General features: G+C 39.7%; 1 protein-coding gene across 1 annotated transcript; it reads left to right on the top strand.

Moving 5' to 3' along the window:
* The first annotated feature begins 4,223 nt into the window (after positions 1–4,223).
* On the top strand, positions 4,224–18,816 carry adra1aa (adrenoceptor alpha 1Aa). Its single transcript, XM_023288105.3, has 3 exons — positions 4,224–4,539; positions 9,789–11,274; positions 17,669–18,816. The coding sequence occupies exons 2-3, from the start codon at positions 10,377–10,379 to the stop codon at positions 18,220–18,222; spliced, it is 1,452 nt and encodes a 483-aa protein (XP_023143873.1). The 5' UTR covers positions 4,224–4,539; positions 9,789–10,376; the 3' UTR covers positions 18,223–18,816.
* The last annotated feature ends 137 nt before the right edge of the window (positions 18,817–18,953 follow it).

Here is an 18,953-nt window from a genome sequence, read left to right on the forward strand (position 1 = left end):
ATATCTTCCAAATTTCGCTACAGTACCAAAATGTATGTGGTAATTCCATGCTTAAAACAATTCTATAATATAATTTTATCATATTTATTGACTTTATCTCCTGTGCGGTACATCCTTCACATTATTTTTCATTACTGGATTGAATGTAGGAAGATTTGCAAGGCACCCAACATTCCTAGAGACCCTGTTGTCATGTCATCAGGACAACAAAGAAAACTTCCCATTGTACTGCAACACCCTTGTGTCCTGGAATTCGTGTGATAGTTATTTTGATGCCTACATTGTCGCAGAACATGTACACTCCATGGCAACAGTATTTCCTGATGGCAGCGGCCTCTTTCAGGAGGATAACGTGACCTGATGAAGGCTGGAGCAAGTGTGTCAATACCAACCATAAGCAGATCAGCTAAAGACTTCATGACGCACTCTTGACCAAGAATCAAATGGCGTGTGGACTGGAATATGCCAAAAGAAACTTGGAGGCCTGGAGAGTGAAATTACAAAACTGGGACTGTTTGGCTATATGTGGATCAGCTGTTCATCTGGGACAAGATCGGAAAAGTAGCATGCAGTCGCGGTGGTGAAGTGGTTTATGACTGACACCTCAAAGCAAGAAGCTTCTACATTTGAACCTGTTGGTCTGTTGGGTTCTTTCTGTGCGAAGATTACATTTTCTATTCGAGTCTATGAAGGTTTTCTTCAGATGCACCCGCTTTGTCCCACAGTTCAAAGAAGTTCATGGTAGAGTAAATGGCGATGTTAAATTGTCTGTAGGTGGGGAATGTGAACGTGAAAGGTTGTCCGTCTCTTTGTGTTAGACTTGTCAAGGTGTACCTCACCTCTTACCCAGCTGGGACAGGCTTCAATCTCCACTGATTCCCTACATGGTAAAGTGGGTTTAGCTAATGTGTGGATGGACAGACCAATGCCATTTGCCAGTCCTCTTACATCCAGGTGGGGTGGCATCTCAGTCTCAAGATTTACATCCCAAAGACAAACTTTGAGAAGATTTAATGAAAGCATTTGCAGCACAGAAGCCATCAAACTTCAATGAACAGGAAGATTGTGCACTAGAAGAATTGTCATCAGAAGAGGTGGCCACGGCGATGAAGGCAAACACCAAATACTGAGGCTGAGAGTGGACCACTGCTCATGGACATTTACGATACAACACGACAGGATATGACACGACCAGTCAATGTTTTTCATTGAAACTCAAAATCACTTGTATGCATCAATAAACACTCTTTGTCTGCATACTGTGGCTTTTTGTTCATCCAATTCTATATTCAACTATCATAACACTCTTCATGGTAAGGGGGCAGGAATATTTCAGACTTCAACCATAGCTATTTCCAACCTGAATTTGCCTGTGAAATGGAAAGCATTTTGTATGAGCTGAGGTATAATGTTAGCTATCTGTGTTTACCTGCTCAGATGATTGAAATCTTTACCTGTGACTCTTTTCTTTTCCTTTTTTCTCTCTTTATTTTTTTGAGGATTTTGTCATAGTGAGAAACATAGGAGAAAAAAGCTCTTGATATGCAATTAAGGTGAATGTCACTGTAAATGCCAACATTAGTGTGAATGTTCGGCTCGGGTTTGTTGCCTCCGTGACGGGAAATGTCTCTTCCAGTGCACAGATATTGATTTCAGTATCTTTCAAACTCAGCAGTCCGCCTCACTGCATGGGCGGCTCAGACAGGTAATTACTTTTCCAACAGATAGCACAATAGACCCTATCAACATGCAAAGACACAGGAATCAACAGGCACGTAAGAAACATGAGCATCACTTCACTGCTTTATTATTCTAATCATGTTATTTAAAGCATGGCTGTTTCCCCGGCTTGTTTTTAATGCATAACTTAATTACAAAATTATTGCTGCATTAAATACTTATTTAGAAAGAGGTTTGTCTATGTCAGCGCATGCACAATAATGAAACACAATCTTCTTAAATGTTATGACAATTTGACCCAAATTGCTGTGAAAATTGTTTTCCAATTTTAAAGAAACTCTATCTATGACCTTTGCTTTTATAACAATCAATTTATCGTAATATTTATGCCCCTCTGTGCCTTTTGCTGATGTGACTGCACTTTTAGAGAGTTCAGAGGTTTTGCTTTTTGACACAGTAATGTAGATTCGTCCCCAGGATGTAACAGCAGATTAAAAGACTGTCACTGTAAGAGGAAAATCTCATCATTGATCGGGAGCTGTACTTTAAGCAGGTCAAATGTTTACTTCGCAGACCGGCTCAGCATCTTTCCCTGTAAGCAGGGTGCATCCCCAGGTAAAGCATCCATAACGTAGAAAACAACCAACTCTCCAACGGGCTAAACTGAGGATTTATCCACAGTAGGAAGAAAAGATCCAGCTCTCAAAAATCAATGTACCATGTTTATCCACGTGTGGCTGTGGGCTTAAATGTGCCTGTTTCTGTTTCATCTCTTCATCACGGCTTAATTGAAAAAAAGAACACATGCATGAGCACAGGCATCGAATGATAAAGTCCCTACCGAAGCTACAATGTCAGATACATTACAAGTGACTCTTATGCCTCTGACATCAACAAATGAGTATTGACTGATCTGTGCAACATATAGACCAGAGATTATTATAGGGGCTCAGTGCTGCACAAGCCCATATGTGATGTTTCTGTGTGCATTTGCGCTTCACTCTATTTACACTTTCTATAAATGTGCATTAGCTTTTAGTTCTGTTGAAGAAATAATTAGATAATGGTTTGGATTACAGCTTGTGATAATTGCAGTGTAATTGTTTTGGGGGAATCAATAACATTCTTGCTGCCTACCTGTGTCAGGACGATTAAATAGGCATATGGAAAGGGGGCACAAAGTGAGTGAATAAGGGGTAATAAAAGTGTCACTAAAAGAGACTTAGAAATAAATCACACTGTAGATAAATGTCCTGTTTAGTGATTATTGACTTGTTTTATTGTTACTGAAATAATGAAAATTAAATTGAGAATCACCAAGAAAAAACTTTTTTTTAAAAATTGCGGTTAAAAGTTTTTATTGTTATATTATTTTTGCTCCCAGGAGACAAAAACTTAGCCAGAGGAGAAGTGGATGTACTTACACCCATAAAATGGATACACGATGATAAAATACTCACAAACAAAGCAGAAGTTTCTGCCTGTACATCAAATCACAAATGAATAATCGAGCCTTGATTCGCTCACAGACAAAATGTATTCATTATACAATATAATAAAGTGTGAAGCTGATCACTTCATTTTTGCCATTGTTCTATTCTTCAAGCATATGTTTTCTGTCTCTTTAGCAGGAGCTGTTGCCTTTGTGGCATTGTTTTCTGTCACAGTCTATCCACACTGTGGAATTTATTGATAGATAGATCAACTTTATTGTCTGCCTGTGTAACCCAATGGAGGAGATTTGGCAGAAGGAGATTACAGCAACACAGATAAAAACACGGGAGGAAAAAAAACCACTAGAATGAAAGATAATCACTACACAGATAGAAAGCATGAGTGTGGAAATACACTTAAGTTGGCAAGTACTAGAAACTGGCTGCTTTGATGTGTCTTGGTTGCAGATTGAGCTGATTTATTGCAAGTATTTTTGGATGCAGGCAAACCTTCTACCTCAAACCTGAAGGCAAGAGCTGAAAGTCAGTGGGATGAGCTCAGTTAGACTAAATGTTCTTTAAAATTAATTCTCAAAACCCATTTCGAGGAGGAATATTTGCCACTTGTAGTTAATCTGTGGTTTGATTTGATGCCTGAAATCATGTTTGATGATGACTCAGTATTATGGTGTTAGTTTTTATGACAGTTTTGTCATTTTATATTGCAGCCCAGAAACGACAGTGTAAATCTCTTATATATGAATTATTCAAAAGGTAAAATGGTGAACAATGCTTCTTTTTGCAGCATACAACCAGGATTTATAATAAACCAGCTTTCGCCCACATTTTAAACACTTGCCTCAATGCTAGTGTACCAACACCTGCTGCAAATGTAAAGGTCATTACCACAGCTGGAAGGACTGATGCATGCATAATGCTACTACAAAAAAAAGAATTTAAAAAAAGAGAATAAAAAATAGCAAAACTTTTATTCTGCATTTGGCTCTATTGCAGTTGTGACAGTTGGTGAGCGACGCTTGTTAATGAAACGTTTGTCAATGGAGATTTCGGGCGCACGGTGACTGGCTGCGATGACGCACAGGGAGTGATGCCGAGGGTGATGTGAGGAGGGTTTGGTGGTGGTGGGGAGCAACACGGGGGCAGGCGGACAAAGAGAGAGCAGTGAAGAGAGTGAGGGAGTGAGTGGGTTAGTACTCATCATCATGTGAAGAGACTTGGAAGCACCTGGAGCTCAGCCGAGGCGTTTCTCTCCGCAGACGGGAGTGAAGTGACTGAGGGCTCTCCACCGTGAGCGCACCACTTGGCTCCTTCCTCGCTGCCACCCAGAGCGACTCAGCAGCCACAACCTCGTCCAAATGATCCTCAGCCAACGCCGTCGGGATGTGAAAATCAAACTCAAAGTTAGGTGAGTGCCGGAAAATATCATTTCAAGCCTTCAACTCAAGCGTTTAGAGTTTTTTGGAAAGCTTCAAATGATTTCTCATGCGCGTCTACATTTGTTATCCGTGCTGGTATGCGGTCGATGTATTTCATTGATTTTGGTGTTTGGATGAAGTCTGACCTCATCAATAACTGTGCAGAAGTTGCTAAATATAACACTGGAATATTCTTTATTTAAATTCAACTTTAAACCAAAGGTGCATTTGTAAAGTAGTTGGTAATTTAGTCAAATAGGTTCCATCTAAATTCAGTTTCCAACCTGCAGGAGTTGCAACACTGATTTTGATTTATTTGAGGCTGCTTTTGTTTTTACCATCTCCCTTCATTTGTTTTAAATTTAAATCTTGAAGATAATGAGTAAACCATGTGGTGGATTTTGTACATAAACGATTTTAATGACAGATCTTATGAGGCTTTGCAGCAGAGAGATGTCCATGAGGTCTCTGGTGACTCCAAGCCCCTTGTCTCAGTCATTTTATTAAGGTGGATGTCAGTGTCTGTCAGATGTAATCCTGCACAGCCTCATCTTATAGAGCTGGGAATCACTCCGCACACCAGTGAAGGGGTCGAGATTACATCTGAGCCAGAATGGTTGTTTACTCCTGACCAATTAAAATCACTGCAGACATAGGGAAGCTGCATGTCTCAAGCTGTCCTTCACATTATTGTGGATTCCAGTCCGGCCCTCGGCAGCAGCTGCACATCAGCCACGTCAGCACAAAGAACACAAAGCCTGTTTATTCCACGGTATAGAGAAACATGCTTATACCAAGAAAGGACATCCAGCATTTATAATAATCAAAGCAATGGCAAAGAACTCTAATGTCCTTGGTTGCAACACATAACTAACCTTCAGCCACTTCTATATGGAGCTGCTCACTGATTTGGGGTCACCCTGCAGCTCGCCTGCACTTTCACTTGGCAACCCCCACCGAAGATGTGCACCGCTCTGTATGAATATTAAAAAGATCAGTGTGGGAGGAGAGCCTAACCAGTGGATCGAGAGGATATCCAATCCAAATGTAATCCCGTATTCCTCAGACTCATCCTGCAGTTTAGTGAAATCAACAGGTTTTTGAACAGAAGCCCAAAGTGAACGTGTCAGCTTTAATTTAACTCAAAATAAGTCATTTAAATCCTCATTTAAAGTGCCTGATTAAACCTCTAAAATTTCATGAAGTTATCTCCATGAAAATATCCCTTTCTGCCTTAAAATGGTGTTAATGTAACTCTACATGGCTGCTTCCTCCAAAATGCTCTTCTCTACAGCTCAAGCACTTCAGCTCTGCACAGATGCTGCTCAAACACTGTAACACTACTACTTTACACTGCACAATGACAAGCTGTAATAGAAGAGTAATTCAGTCGTACATGTTCTAATCGAAAACCAATTCTGAGGAAGAACAATGACACAAAGTCCCACCGCAGAAACTGACAGGACTGGCTCATCGGATTTCTTATGAAACTCTGAATATGTGTTTTTGTGACCCTCATCAGTACACTGCAGCTTCAAGGTGGAAATGCTCAGCCATGGCACTGACTGCATATATTTTTTTTGGTGCATAAAAGCATCATACGGACACCCTAACAAGGTTAAAAAAAAAAAAAAAAAAAGAATTTTCATTGAAAGTGTCTTTAAATCCAGTGATCATAAAGTATAAACTAGATGAATTAATCATGTTTGATTTGGCTCAACATGTAATTTGGTATGCCCTCCTACTCTTTATTGTAAATGTAATAAAGCCATACAGCAGTCACAAATGATGCATCTCTGGCTTTTCACTGGCACTGATATGAACATCTGTCATCATAATCCTTTAATATATACTGACCTGAAACTCCGTTGCTGCTGAGAGCGTACACAGACACGGAGGGCAAATCATGACTGAACTGATGCAAGTGAAGCAGTCCTACAGTAAATCTATCAAGCTTATTTTCTCAACTGCAACAGCCTTAATGCAGCAAGGACACTTAATATTTTAAGCTGAGGTAACTTAATCTTTTCAACAGTGCAAAATGATGATGGTGTAATGAGCTCCCGCACTGCTCCTGTGGATAAACATGTAACTCTTACTTTCATAATTATCTTATAGGCATTATTACCCACCTCCTTCCTCTGCTTGAGTGGGTGGGAGAAGCTCTCAGGCGGTGACTGCTGAATGCAGACTTTGTCGCACCATGCCGGCAGCACTGGGGCTAACCTGAGACATAAAAATCATTGAAACATGCTAAACATCTGACCATCTACAGTGTAGCAGGGGTTTGTGGGGCGCAGAGGAAAAGGTCAGCCAGCGGTTAATAGTGTGGTAAGGAGCAATGGAGGAGAGGAGGGGGAAAAAGGCTTGAGGGGACTGTGTAATACCTCCACAAGGATAGATAGATAGATAGATAGATAGATAGATAGACAGATAGATAGATAGATAGATAGATAGATAGATAGATAGATAGATAGATAGATAGATAGATAGATAGATAGATAGATAGATAGATAGATAGATAGATAGATAGATAGATAGAGTGCAATCGGTAGAAAAGAGGGCAACTCGGATGAACTTTTAATTTAGTCTCAAATAAATCAGCTTAACAAAATCCAAACATCGTCAACATGGCCACACGTCTCATCTAATCTACATGTATTTAATCTGCACAGACAAGATTAATTTCACATCTGTCAAAGTACAGGGGGTTCGTGTGGCATTAAGGCATTGTTTGGAAGACAGAACATTCAAGATGAAATTAATTTACTGCACCAAAACCAGAGGGAGCAATTCAGGCCAAAATCAACACTGCTGGAGGATCGACGCACAACTTAGAAATGTAACTGGGCAACTGAAGTTCTCATTTTGCTTGTTGTATATAAATACATAACCACATTTGAAAATATTTTAATTGCCCTCATTCTCTGATAAAGGTTAAGGGAATAGTTTGACATTTGGGAAAATATGCCAATTATCCTTTTCCTGTGAGACAGAGATTGATGTGAAGATGGATACTGCACTCACATCTGTATTTAACACTGTAAAACATGATATATTCATTTAGCCAAGTCACCTTATCTTTAGTAGTTTATTTCATATAATATATGTTTTGCTGATCTGTAGTCAACTGAATCTAAAATGTTTCTTAAAATTATTTTCAAACCTTTAGAAATTAAAAACAAGAGTCCCTGTGTTTTGAGTCATTTTGACTTAAAATATTAGTTACATGAATGAAGAGCTTTAAGTTCACTAAACTCATTAAACTGAGTTGATAAGAAAGCAAAACTAGCATATAAGCAGGATGTTCTGTCTGCCTACAGACTCTTGTTTCTTTGCATTTTAAGAAGACACACATTATGGAAACTTGCTGTGTATCTTAAGTTATGATTGTTTCTGTTCATAATAATCAAATCACTTCTAGCTGTGTCAAAAATTAGTACCGACTTCAGTCCCTAGATTGATCATTTATCTCACTGTAACTGGCAGCAGCCTTACTAATCAGTGAGGCTGCTCCCAGTTACAGTGAGATAAATGATTGATTAAAAAATAATCATTTTTTATTCCCTCCAGTTAAAAATGGCTTCAACAGCTGAGGCTGCAAATGAAGAAGAAATTCTTCAAACTTGGAAAATGTAAATTAAAGTAAGTCTGTAAACACCATCTTTGTAACTAATTGATTGAACTTAATATCTTGAGTTTATTGAACTTAATTTCTCAGGTTAAGGTAATTTACCTCAGCTAGTTTTACATTTTCATAACTCACAGAATGATTTTGAACTCATTCATCAATCGAAGTCCATCACATTTTTAAAACAACAGAGGAACTTCTAAGCTGAAAGAACTTTACACTCTTCTTTCCACTGTATGGAGCTAATGCTAGCAGACTGCTGGCTGTTAGTGTAACTTAGCAGATCAGGGGGGGAAACTATCTTGAATCTCTCCAAAATCTTCCTAGCAGCTTCTCTAAAGCTCACTAGTTAACTCGTAATATTTATTTATTTAGTTTAATCTGAAATAAAATTGTTCATTAAATATGAACAGAAGAACCAGCAGAGAATTAGCTTAGCTTTGCATTGAAACTGAAGCAGCGGGAACAGCTGGCCAAAAATAAGCTTTTGAAACATCCCTCTACCAAAATTCAATTCAAATTCAATTTTCATTAAATATAAGCAAAAATATAAAATAAAAATTTAAAGAGTGAACTGCTTTTTCAGTCATTATGCTAACCTTAGCTAATCTCTTGCCTGCTCCCACTTGATATTTAGCTTTAGGCTATTATTAAAGTGATCAGTCTTCTTGTCAACCTGAAAAGAACTAATGATATATACTTCCAACATGTCAAACGACCAATTATTTTAAAACAGCACAGTTCTTTTTAGCAACACAATATCATTAAAGGACATGTGAGTAACATGCCATGTCACATCACATATCAGAACTCATTTTGTGTATTTGGTATGTCACTGCACACCATTTAATCATGACAAATGACACCCTCACTCTGACCTTAACCATAACCTTTACCGTTTCAGCGTAAAATAACAAAACACCAAAAAATGTGTAGCCTACACACTGCATGCAAAATGTGCATGAAGACACATGCTATTCATACACGCTACAGTGATATGACGTTGTTTAAACCCATTCTGAAACTGTAATCTTAACTACAGACACACCAATCTGTCAACCGTATCAGCGTGTATTGTCGATATGTCCACGTGTTTAGGGGTTACAGTGTATTATTGATTTATTTAAAGGAAGGATTGAGACCGAGGTCAGGTTTATCTTGATGTGCTGTAGGTCAATTCAAGATCATGTTAACTCAATGAAACGGCAATAGAATACCCAGTAAGTCTCGTGATGGAGGCTGTTGCATTGTTGACACTGCAGCTATTCTGGGTTGGCTCAATACTATCCATACGTTTATTTGTGTGATGTTTCCCTGACCACTCAGTAAAACAGGCTACTGGTTAGTCCCAGTGCAAGTTTCTTTATTCCCTCATCCTCACATTGTGTTTAGTCAATAAGCAAGATAAGACACTGTGGTCAGATTGATTTGACAGCAACCACAGCTCAGACATGATCTCTCACCCACAATCTTGATAGTGGTATAGAAAAGAAAAAAAAAATAATGGAAAAATAACAATGGGCTAAATTACAATGAATGCTTTTGTCATTTACTGTATGCAATGGATGTCAGAGCTCTCAAATCCAATTCTTCTTTCTCTCATTTCAGAGGCACTGGATATTGTCACTGCCTGCTGTTGCTGCAGCTGAATATGCACCTCTGTTCAACAGGAATGCCTGGATGTTGACTACTGCTCATGTACCAAATCGTCCAGACAAGGAAATCACTTCTAGCCGTGTCTTGAATTTTGGACTCAAGCTGCACATTATGATTCAGAGAACATGCAAAGTCTTCCTAGATTGTGCCCACCCATCTGTCTAACCTCTCTCTAATGCATTTCAAACACTATTCTGTACAAACTGCATAATAACAATGCTAACATCAGTAGCATTTTGAAGATGGATTACCTGATTTCAGCACAGCAGGTTTCATCTGCATACATTATATTTCTCTCTCAGTGTTTCTGCATGCATCTTGTCATTTTATTTTCCTTGATGCATTGCCAGTGTAGTGGCATTTGCTCGAGGCGTCATCATTCAAATTATGTTTTGACAAGACAGACTTAATGTGATCATTACTCTAATGGCTTTTATGAGAATGCCCTGATGCCCCTTTTCTGCAGTAAACTTAAATAGGTCTGTGTTTCAGTATCAGCTGCTCAGGACAGTGTTTCGTATCATTGTGGTATTGGAACTGATGGTTAATGTGCTGGACAACATGACCCCACCTCCTCTGACACAGAACTGTTCCAACTGCAGCCAAGCGTTAGTCCCAGAGCTGAATGTGGTCAAAGCTGTGGTTCTAGGCCTGGTGCTTGGTGTCTTCATCGTGTTCGGAATTGTGGGGAACATCCTGGTAATCCTCTCAGTTGTTTGTCATCGGCACCTGCGGACAGTCACGCATTACTTTATAGTTAATCTGGCAGTGGCCGATTTGATGCTTAGCTCCACTGTACTACCCTTCTCTGCCATTTTTGAGATTCTGGATCGTTGGGTGTTTGGACGGGTCTTTTGCAATGTTTGGGCAGCTGTGGATGTGCTCTGCTGCACGGCCTCCATCATGAGCCTCTGTGTGATCTCTGTGGACCGCTACATTGGAGTCAGTTATCCTCTGCGTTACCCAGCTATAGTGACAAAACGCAGAGCTCTGTTGGCAGTGATGCTGCTGTGGGTGCTGTCTATCATCATATCTATTGGACCTTTGTTTGGTTGGAAAGAACCAGCACCAGAGGACGAGTCCATCTGCAAGATCACAGAGGAGCCAGGCTACGCCATCTTCTCTGCGGTAGGCTCTTTCTATCTCCCTCTGGCCATCATACTGGTCATGTACTGTCGGGTATATGTGGTAGCTCACAGAGAGAGCCGTGGCCTGAAAGAGGGCCACAAGACGGAGAAGTCAGACTCAGAGCAGGTGATACTCAGGATGCACCGAGGCAACACAACTGTATCAGAGGACGAGGCCCTTCGCACCCGCACACATTTCGCCCTGCGACTGCTCAAGTTCTCACGAGAGAAGAAAGCTGCCAAGACCTTGGGCATCGTTGTTGGCTGCTTTGTGTTGTGCTGGCTGCCCTTTTTCCTGGTGCTACCCATTGGTGAGTAGTGTTGGGTTTATCTTGCTCTTGATTCCTAATTTTGCAAGGCAGAAGATTATTTATTTGGCAAAACAACAATTGTGAAAGAAATCATATCGTTATCTCAATGTCATTTCTATGTATAAAGATACTCCCACGTATTAATAAAACTCATGAAAACTCATCTCTCTGTATCAAAGTTACATATTTAGAATTTTTTCTGTGAAAAAAATTCCCTCCTACCTTAAAAGTTAACTCTACACCATTGTTTCCTCTGGAATGTGCAGGTCACAGACTGTATATAAAAGATGGACGTGGCCTTTGAAAAGTGGAATCAATGCAGAAGCATCTTAAACATACTTTCTTTTAAACAATCATCAGAGGGAAACTCCTCTGGTTGCTAAAAGGGGTTTGACTGTATAGACGTCCAAGAGAAAACAACCAGACTTCTTGCAATCTTCGTCTATATTTTTCTCATGAGTTGTTGGTCTAAATTGCTACTTTCATGACCTTTTGAATACGGCATGATGTTCAATTTGTGTATTATAGTCAAAGCTAGAGTCAAAAAGACAACAAAGCTCGATATGTTTTAGGGTGGGGCTACCTAGTGATGGACAGATTGCTATCATATTACCATGTGTAGTGTCTTTGAGGTTTTCAGTTAGATCCACCTTTCACTCATAACATCCGGTGTCAAATGGTCAAGATGGTGATAACAAATGCCAAACGCAAGGCTTCAGAATGGTAGTCCATATACTAAAGGATGATGTAAGGTTGCTCCATTCATCTTTATATACAGTCTCTGATGCAAATCTATAAAGTCACCTTGCACAGCCCAGTTTGAACGTCTAGCTCATTTACAACTCGAAACAAACATTGTAAAACTACTCCGTACTACATAATGCCAGATTCTAACACTGGAGCAATTCAGCCTTACATGCCTGAACCGGAACACAATTCTAAAGCGAATAATAATATGGAACGTCATAGCCTGCAAGTTGATGTGAATGATTCCTTAGATAGCTATGTTGGAAACCCTGGGTGTCTAAAGCTCAGCAATGGAGTTGACTGCTTATTTGGTTCATGATGTCTCTTCTCGCATATAAAAACAACATATGGACCTGTTAACAAGGCGAAAAACTGTTGAATCCTTCCAAAACCAAAGAGTAAAGGCAAGTTGTTGGTTCATTAGGGTTCTGTGTTAGACTATGTCTTGTCTGACCGCTGTAACCCTCCTGGGCCCTTAGCTTCAGATTTTGCTACCTTTGGACAGGTCCAGATGACCTGTTTCCAGTTTGTTTGGTAAGTTAAGTGGAGCTAACAGTGTCCTGGCTCTGACTTTCTATTGAAAAAACATATATCAGAATGGATTTTCATTGAGCTCTATGTAACAAAGCAAATTAGAGTATTTCCCAGAAGTGCAGGCAGTCGATGACGTGCTTTTTACCATCTTTGTTCAATAAGATTATACAAAATAAAAACATTTGATCACCTACATTTACATATGACTCAGACCACTTTTAGAGAGCTTTTTAACTTCTGCATTACTTAGTTTTACAGTACCATTCATCAATTTATTTCTCTGCCAGGCTTTTAAGTGCTGGCAAATTAAAAACTTAGATCATGTTAATTGAATTGCTCCTTTGTGGGATCACACACTGAATATACTAGCATTCGAACGAGACTTGTGGCCTCTTGAGCAGCGTAGTAAATGCTTTGACTCGGCCAGCAGACGCTCTATAAATAGGCTCTATAAATCTTTCAGATGGCTGACATCCTCCAATGCTCCCTTGTCTGTAAACAAAAGCACTGAATTTTGGACCAACATATATTTCAAACCTTTGAATGAGATGTCAAGTCATTTCTCTGCTCTGGCTTCATCTCTCGCTTGTGATTCACTTCATCACAATGCCAGTCCTTTTATGACAGATAAAGCTATCACACTAGTGTCAGACCTTACATGATGCTACCTTCAAGAGCAGCCAGCTTCATGAAGACAAACCTGATGGAAAGTAATCACGCAGCTTTCCTGCCCTGTGTGCACTATATACGTGCTGTTGTCAATATGGAGGGAATGTGAGGCTGAAATCTGAACCGAGTAGATATGAGATATGGCGAAACCCTCACAAATCAGCAGGGTTTTTATTTATTCCATGTTCTCATGCTTGTAAATATAGCTGTTACCATTTGGTTGAGTACTTTCCTGACTGGGAAATGAGGAAAAGCCTCAGCTTACTAGTGCTCCCTTGCTAATACTGATGTTGCTGTGTAGACCACTGCTATAGTCTGTGCACAATAATAGCTTCAGCAGTGAATCACCTAGCAGGGGTCTAGGTTTGACATGTAGAGCTGGATAAGTCATGACTGTCTGATTTTGTTTTCTGGAGTAAACACTATTCTGTCACTGAAGAAAAATAAACTGAAGGACATTGATCATGTCAGTAATCTAAAAACAAGGTGAATTATCAGGCTTTAGGTTATTTATGGCTTGTCCTCCTCTGTCCTTGACATTTCACAAGTCCTTCACAGGGACCATAAGGAAGTGTAAAGCATGCTAATTTAAAGGATAGCTCCATAGAGAACCTCTGTGGCATAATATGTCAAGACATTGACCATGAACTGGAGTCTTTCCAGTTCAAGTCCAGCTGGTTCTCTTTGTCTCCTACCAGCACTCTTCCGTCAACTTCTAAAGTTTCAAACAGGGTGTGGTTTGGTATGTAACAGTGATGTCATGATAGAAGATGCTGAGAGTCTTAGTTGGTGTCCAGTTTCTCTTTAAAGCTGCACAGATAAACATTTTTATTGGGTTATATAACTATGTGTAATCATAAAGATGTTGTTCGTAGTGACAATAGGCTGTATGTAAAAGATGGATGTAGTCTAAAAAGTAAAGCCAATGCAGATGCATCTTCAATCTGCATTATTTCTAATTGCCTGTGGGGGGCAACTTGTCCGATTTGCAAAAAGAAGTCTGATTGACTGATGACTCTACTTCTCACTTGATTTGTTACCTCAGTAAAGATTTTTCTTATGAGTTTATGGTGCCAAATAGTTGCCTGAAGTTCCCTTAATAAAGCATGAAGTTCGTTTTGTAAATTATGGTCCCATTTGGAGTAGAATGGACAATAAAGTAGGATATGCTCGAAGGCATGGCTACCTTGTGCTGACAGGTGATATTCATCTATCTTGGCATTTCTTGGCCAGTTTCTCGGTCCAGTTAGCTTTTAAATCAGCTTTGGTTCACTTTTTTTGTTTGTTTTTGGTTTTTTTTTTAGCATCACACTCTTTGGAATAACATGTTTTATAAGGAGCATTTTCCAGCTAATGATCTAACATTATACATACGTAGGTGAAAACTAAGATCTAAAAGAAGAGTGAATGTTTTACTTACCTTCATCAAGTGGCCTCAAGCAGAACCCTAAATCAGGACTTTCACAATAGTGTGGCCAATAGAATTCACAATAATAACATAATTGTCATATTTATAGCAAACTTGAAAAGAATAAATAACCAATTAAATTAATCATTTTTTGGTTCTTTGACAAATGAATATGAAGTTCAGTGAGATGAACAGAGTCTATAACCACAACTGTACTGTATCATGTCCCTATGTTAATTTCAAACAATACTTACTGGTGATGGATTATTTATAATATTATTATAAGTGCATTATTAGCACGATGTTAAAATTTCAATTTTAGATATCATCATTAATACCGGTGTAATTGGAGATATCCTTACTTTAAATGCAAATGCTACTCTATGTCTTCAGGGTCAGTGAATTAATGGTATCAAATATTGTCACTTTAAAATTAATTAAAAACCACTAGGTTCGTATGTATTTTAATATCTGTGACACTGAAAGTTGGGTTTTATGTTGGTAGCACTTGAATTGGTTCAATGATGTAAATTGTGAAACAGAGGCCTTTCATCTCTGTTCTTTCTTTGTGTCTCTCACAGAGTTGACATTTTGTTATTGTTTGTTAAAAACCTTGTAACTCAGCAACTATGAAAAGCAGCCTTTGTCACAAACCGACCACATGTTATGCAACAGTTTTTGAAGGGGTTCACAGAATTTTCTCAGGCTAAAATATGCTGTGGTTTAATTGAAGGTAACATTGCGAAAATTGGAACTACACACCCACTGATGCTTTGCTGAGTTGAGACAACAAAACATTTATCCAACAGCAGCAATATTCTTCTATTTTTGCTCAAGAAATGAATCTATCAGGGGTACTGGCAATAACAGAATTGTTCTTTTGGCACAGCTGGGGATAAAACGTATGAGCTGTACAGCCAGGCACAAAATCATTTTCCCTCAAACTCTCTCCACTTTTTTTTTATATCCTTCTCTGTATCACAGTGTCATTTTTCCAGAGCCCACATTTAACCATCTGCAACAGTGTCCCCAATAAAGCATTTCACAAGACAGCTTCTCCCTGTCTACAGCTGAAAATGGATGGTAGCTAGATTGATATATTGCATCGCCACAAGAAGTCAGCCATTTAATTATTTTAATGTTTCACTGGCAGCCACTGAATATGTAAAGAGTCACTAACACTTGCAGTGAACAGGCCTGCATGTAATGTTCCCATTAAGGCATTACGTTTGCTTCTTCATTAAAAATCCCACCTACAGTCTCTCCCATGAATGGTTTCGCTAATCAAAGGCAGCACCATTTATGACAGCAATTTTAATAAAATCCTTAACCTTGAAGGTAAGTAGGGAACTTAATACTCTGTGGAAACTGGATAAAACACAGATAAAGTGTCATAAGCAGATATAAATAAGTGCAATGACACGATTCTCTCAGAATATAAAAACTGATGGAGCAGACACTAGAACAAGCAATCAGCTCTCTAAAATTTTTATCCTGTAACCATGCTATCAGCATGGCTCGAGGCAGTGTTGGTCAGTTTACCACTTCAGTCAATAACTGGTGGATGGGCTGTCAGAAATTGTACCCAGAGGATGAATCCGGATGATTTTGCGGATGCACAGATTTTTTCCTCCAGTGTGCCCAACAAGCCTTTCTCTCATTCTTATTAGTGAAATAGCTTCATGTCTGTTTGATGGACTGGCATAAACATTTATGCAGGCTATCATACTTCCCAAAGGATGAATCCCAGTGGTTCCCTGACTTTTATTTCACATAAGTGAAATATCTTGACAACTATTGGATGGGCTGTTATGAAATTTGCTGCATATATTCAGACGCCCTTGAGGAAATGTCATAGACATGTACATAAAGATGGACACACCCTCCCCTACAGTTGCCATGAATAGAGGAACTAGCTAGAAACCAACACATATTTGTACCAGGCTGTAAATATGTCTAGTTTTCCTGTAAAGTTGGTCATTTTACCATGGGGGGTCAGTGGGGATTGAGTCACTTTTCGAGTCAGCTTCATCGTCATCCACTCAAGTCTACAACGGTCTGCACAGACTCCTCTGTGGCCTCTGCAAGTGCACCAATTCCACATGCGCACACAGGAAAATAAATAGTGCTCTATATAAATGTCTGTGTGCGAAGGGTAGCAGTCATCAAATCCTTTTAAAATAATCAATAAAAGGGTTGTAACTGAGGTAGTTGTTTTGATTTGTACATGCTTTCAATCAGCAAACAAGTAGCAAGCCATACATTGTTCAGAAATCCCGTGCTATGTCAGCTTACTGTGCTCAGAACACCTCAGGAATTATCACACTGATGCAGTGTTACAGCGCAATCTGCAACTAGCTGCCATCCTGTCAAAAATGCAAGGTCACAGCCAGCCTTGCAGAAACACCCAAGGGAGCACAATGTCTTTTCCTGTGTTCGATATGATGGGCAGTGTGACGGGTATCTAGTGTAGCATGAATAGAGCTGCATGCACGGTCTGGTGTCTACGGTCCACTTTCAAAGTAGGCATTGATTTTCATCAGAGTTTTGTGGCAAACCTGCAGTGGATTTTCGGCAAATTTTGTGAAAAGTTCAGTCCAACCCATTTCCTTTACCCACTGCATTGTTAACAAAGTCACAGTGGGGCTGGAGCCTATATGTTTGTGACAAATTTGCTACAAACAGTAAAGATTAGAAGTCCACTGAAAAACCTACCACAGAAAAATTAAAATGTGACCTTGCTGCTAATTTGCAGGAACATTGCCAAAGGCTAACTGCAACTGTCTGCTTGAAATCATCATTGCCACCAATCTATGGCAAACATAAAGTGATATAAGCTGACATGTTTGCCTCTAATGGCAAATTCGTCACCAAGGGCTACTTGAATTGTAGTACGAACACACTGTGGTGGCACACCACCAGTGTCATTGTTGCCAGAATGTTGAACACATGGCTGTAGATGCCCTCAGAAACTGTACATTTCAGTATTGATTTTGCCGTTTCTTCTGCTGATATTTGCATTTAATGTCACTACAGGTTCCATTTTCCCTGCATACAGACCTTCAGACACCGTCTTCAAGATCACCTTCTGGCTCGGTTATTTCAACAGCTGCATCAACCCCATCATCTACCCATGCTCCAACCAGGAGTTTAAGAAAGCTTTCCAGAGTTTACTTGGAGTTCACTGTTTGAGAATGACTCCCAGACCACACCATCATCATCTGGGTGCAGGTCAGAGTCAACCCCACGGTCACAGCCACGGCCTCACTCTGAGCCTGGACAGCAGGGGGCCTCCCAGCCGACTCAGCCCCTCCTCATCCATGGCCCTATCTAGAACTCCTTCCTCCAGGGACAGCAGGGAATGGAGGGTCTTCTCTGAAGGTTGCACTAGCGGATCTGGACCAGCCGAAACAAGCAGAGCTAAAGTGGCCAAACTCTGCAACAAAAGCTTCCACCGGACCTGCTGCTGCATCCTCAGTGCTGGGACTCCCCCGCAAGAGTCCAGCTGTGACCTGCCCCCTCCTGTCGGAAACCTTCCCACCATTAAAATCCACCAACTGTCCCTGTCGGAAAAAGGAGAGCCTGTATAACCACAGTAATCCTTCATGCATTTGTTATGACTCCTCTTCCAAGGTCACATGAGAATATATTTCCTTTTGCTCCGTAAACAACACAAAGAATGAGTGGTGATGAAACTGTGTCTGCTTTGAAATTTAAATTGAAATATCTCAGCTTTGATATCTTTACTTTTCTTGGATATAAGATTGTCAAAATCATAAACATTATATTTTACCCTTTAAGATGCTTTCTAAACACTGCAGAGCGCAGCTTCGAAGAGATGGAAAAGGGGCAAGGGTCAGATTTAGTAAAAGTGCAGAGATAAGATCGGGAAGCAATTCCCTGAAGTGGACCAAGGTTTCTAAATGTTTACATATTTTATATCACAGAAGAGCAGCTTAAATGTGCTTTACGAGTATGAATATAAAGGTTTTATAGATTGCATGATATCAACAGTCATTTGAAAAATGCCGGTGCTCCTGTTGTTTCTAAAGTTTGCCTACTGCTGTTCCTGTAGTGAAACTGTTGTTTGTGTACTGCTATGTACACAGTAAAAAAAAAACCAAGGGACCTCACGTATTTCTGTGTCACGAAAAATAAATTTGTATGACATATTCCTAACAAGGGATTCATTTTGGACCTTTGTTGTTATTTCTTTGCTTTGTTCCTTTTATTGGGCTGATTTACTAAATGTAAAGCCCCCTCAAAACTTCTAGTTCATCACATTCCCACAATTGCATGTACCTCTGAGCAGTGCCAGATG

The sequence above is a fragment of the Amphiprion ocellaris genome, chromosome 6, assembly GCF_022539595.1.
Source record: "Amphiprion ocellaris isolate individual 3 ecotype Okinawa chromosome 6, ASM2253959v1, whole genome shotgun sequence".
In the NCBI taxonomy this organism is placed as follows: Eukaryota; Metazoa; Chordata; class Actinopteri; family Pomacentridae; genus Amphiprion; species Amphiprion ocellaris.

Excerpts from the sequence above, each read along its gene's own strand:
- adra1aa (XM_023288105.3), top strand. The coding sequence starts at position 10,377 with ATGGTTAATGTGCTGGACAACATGACCCCACCTCCTCTGACACAGAAC. Across the intron at positions 11,275-17,668 it reads TTTCCTGGTGCTACCCATTG|GTTCCATTTTCCCTGCATAC; the intron begins GTGAGTAGTGTT and ends ATGTCACTACAG.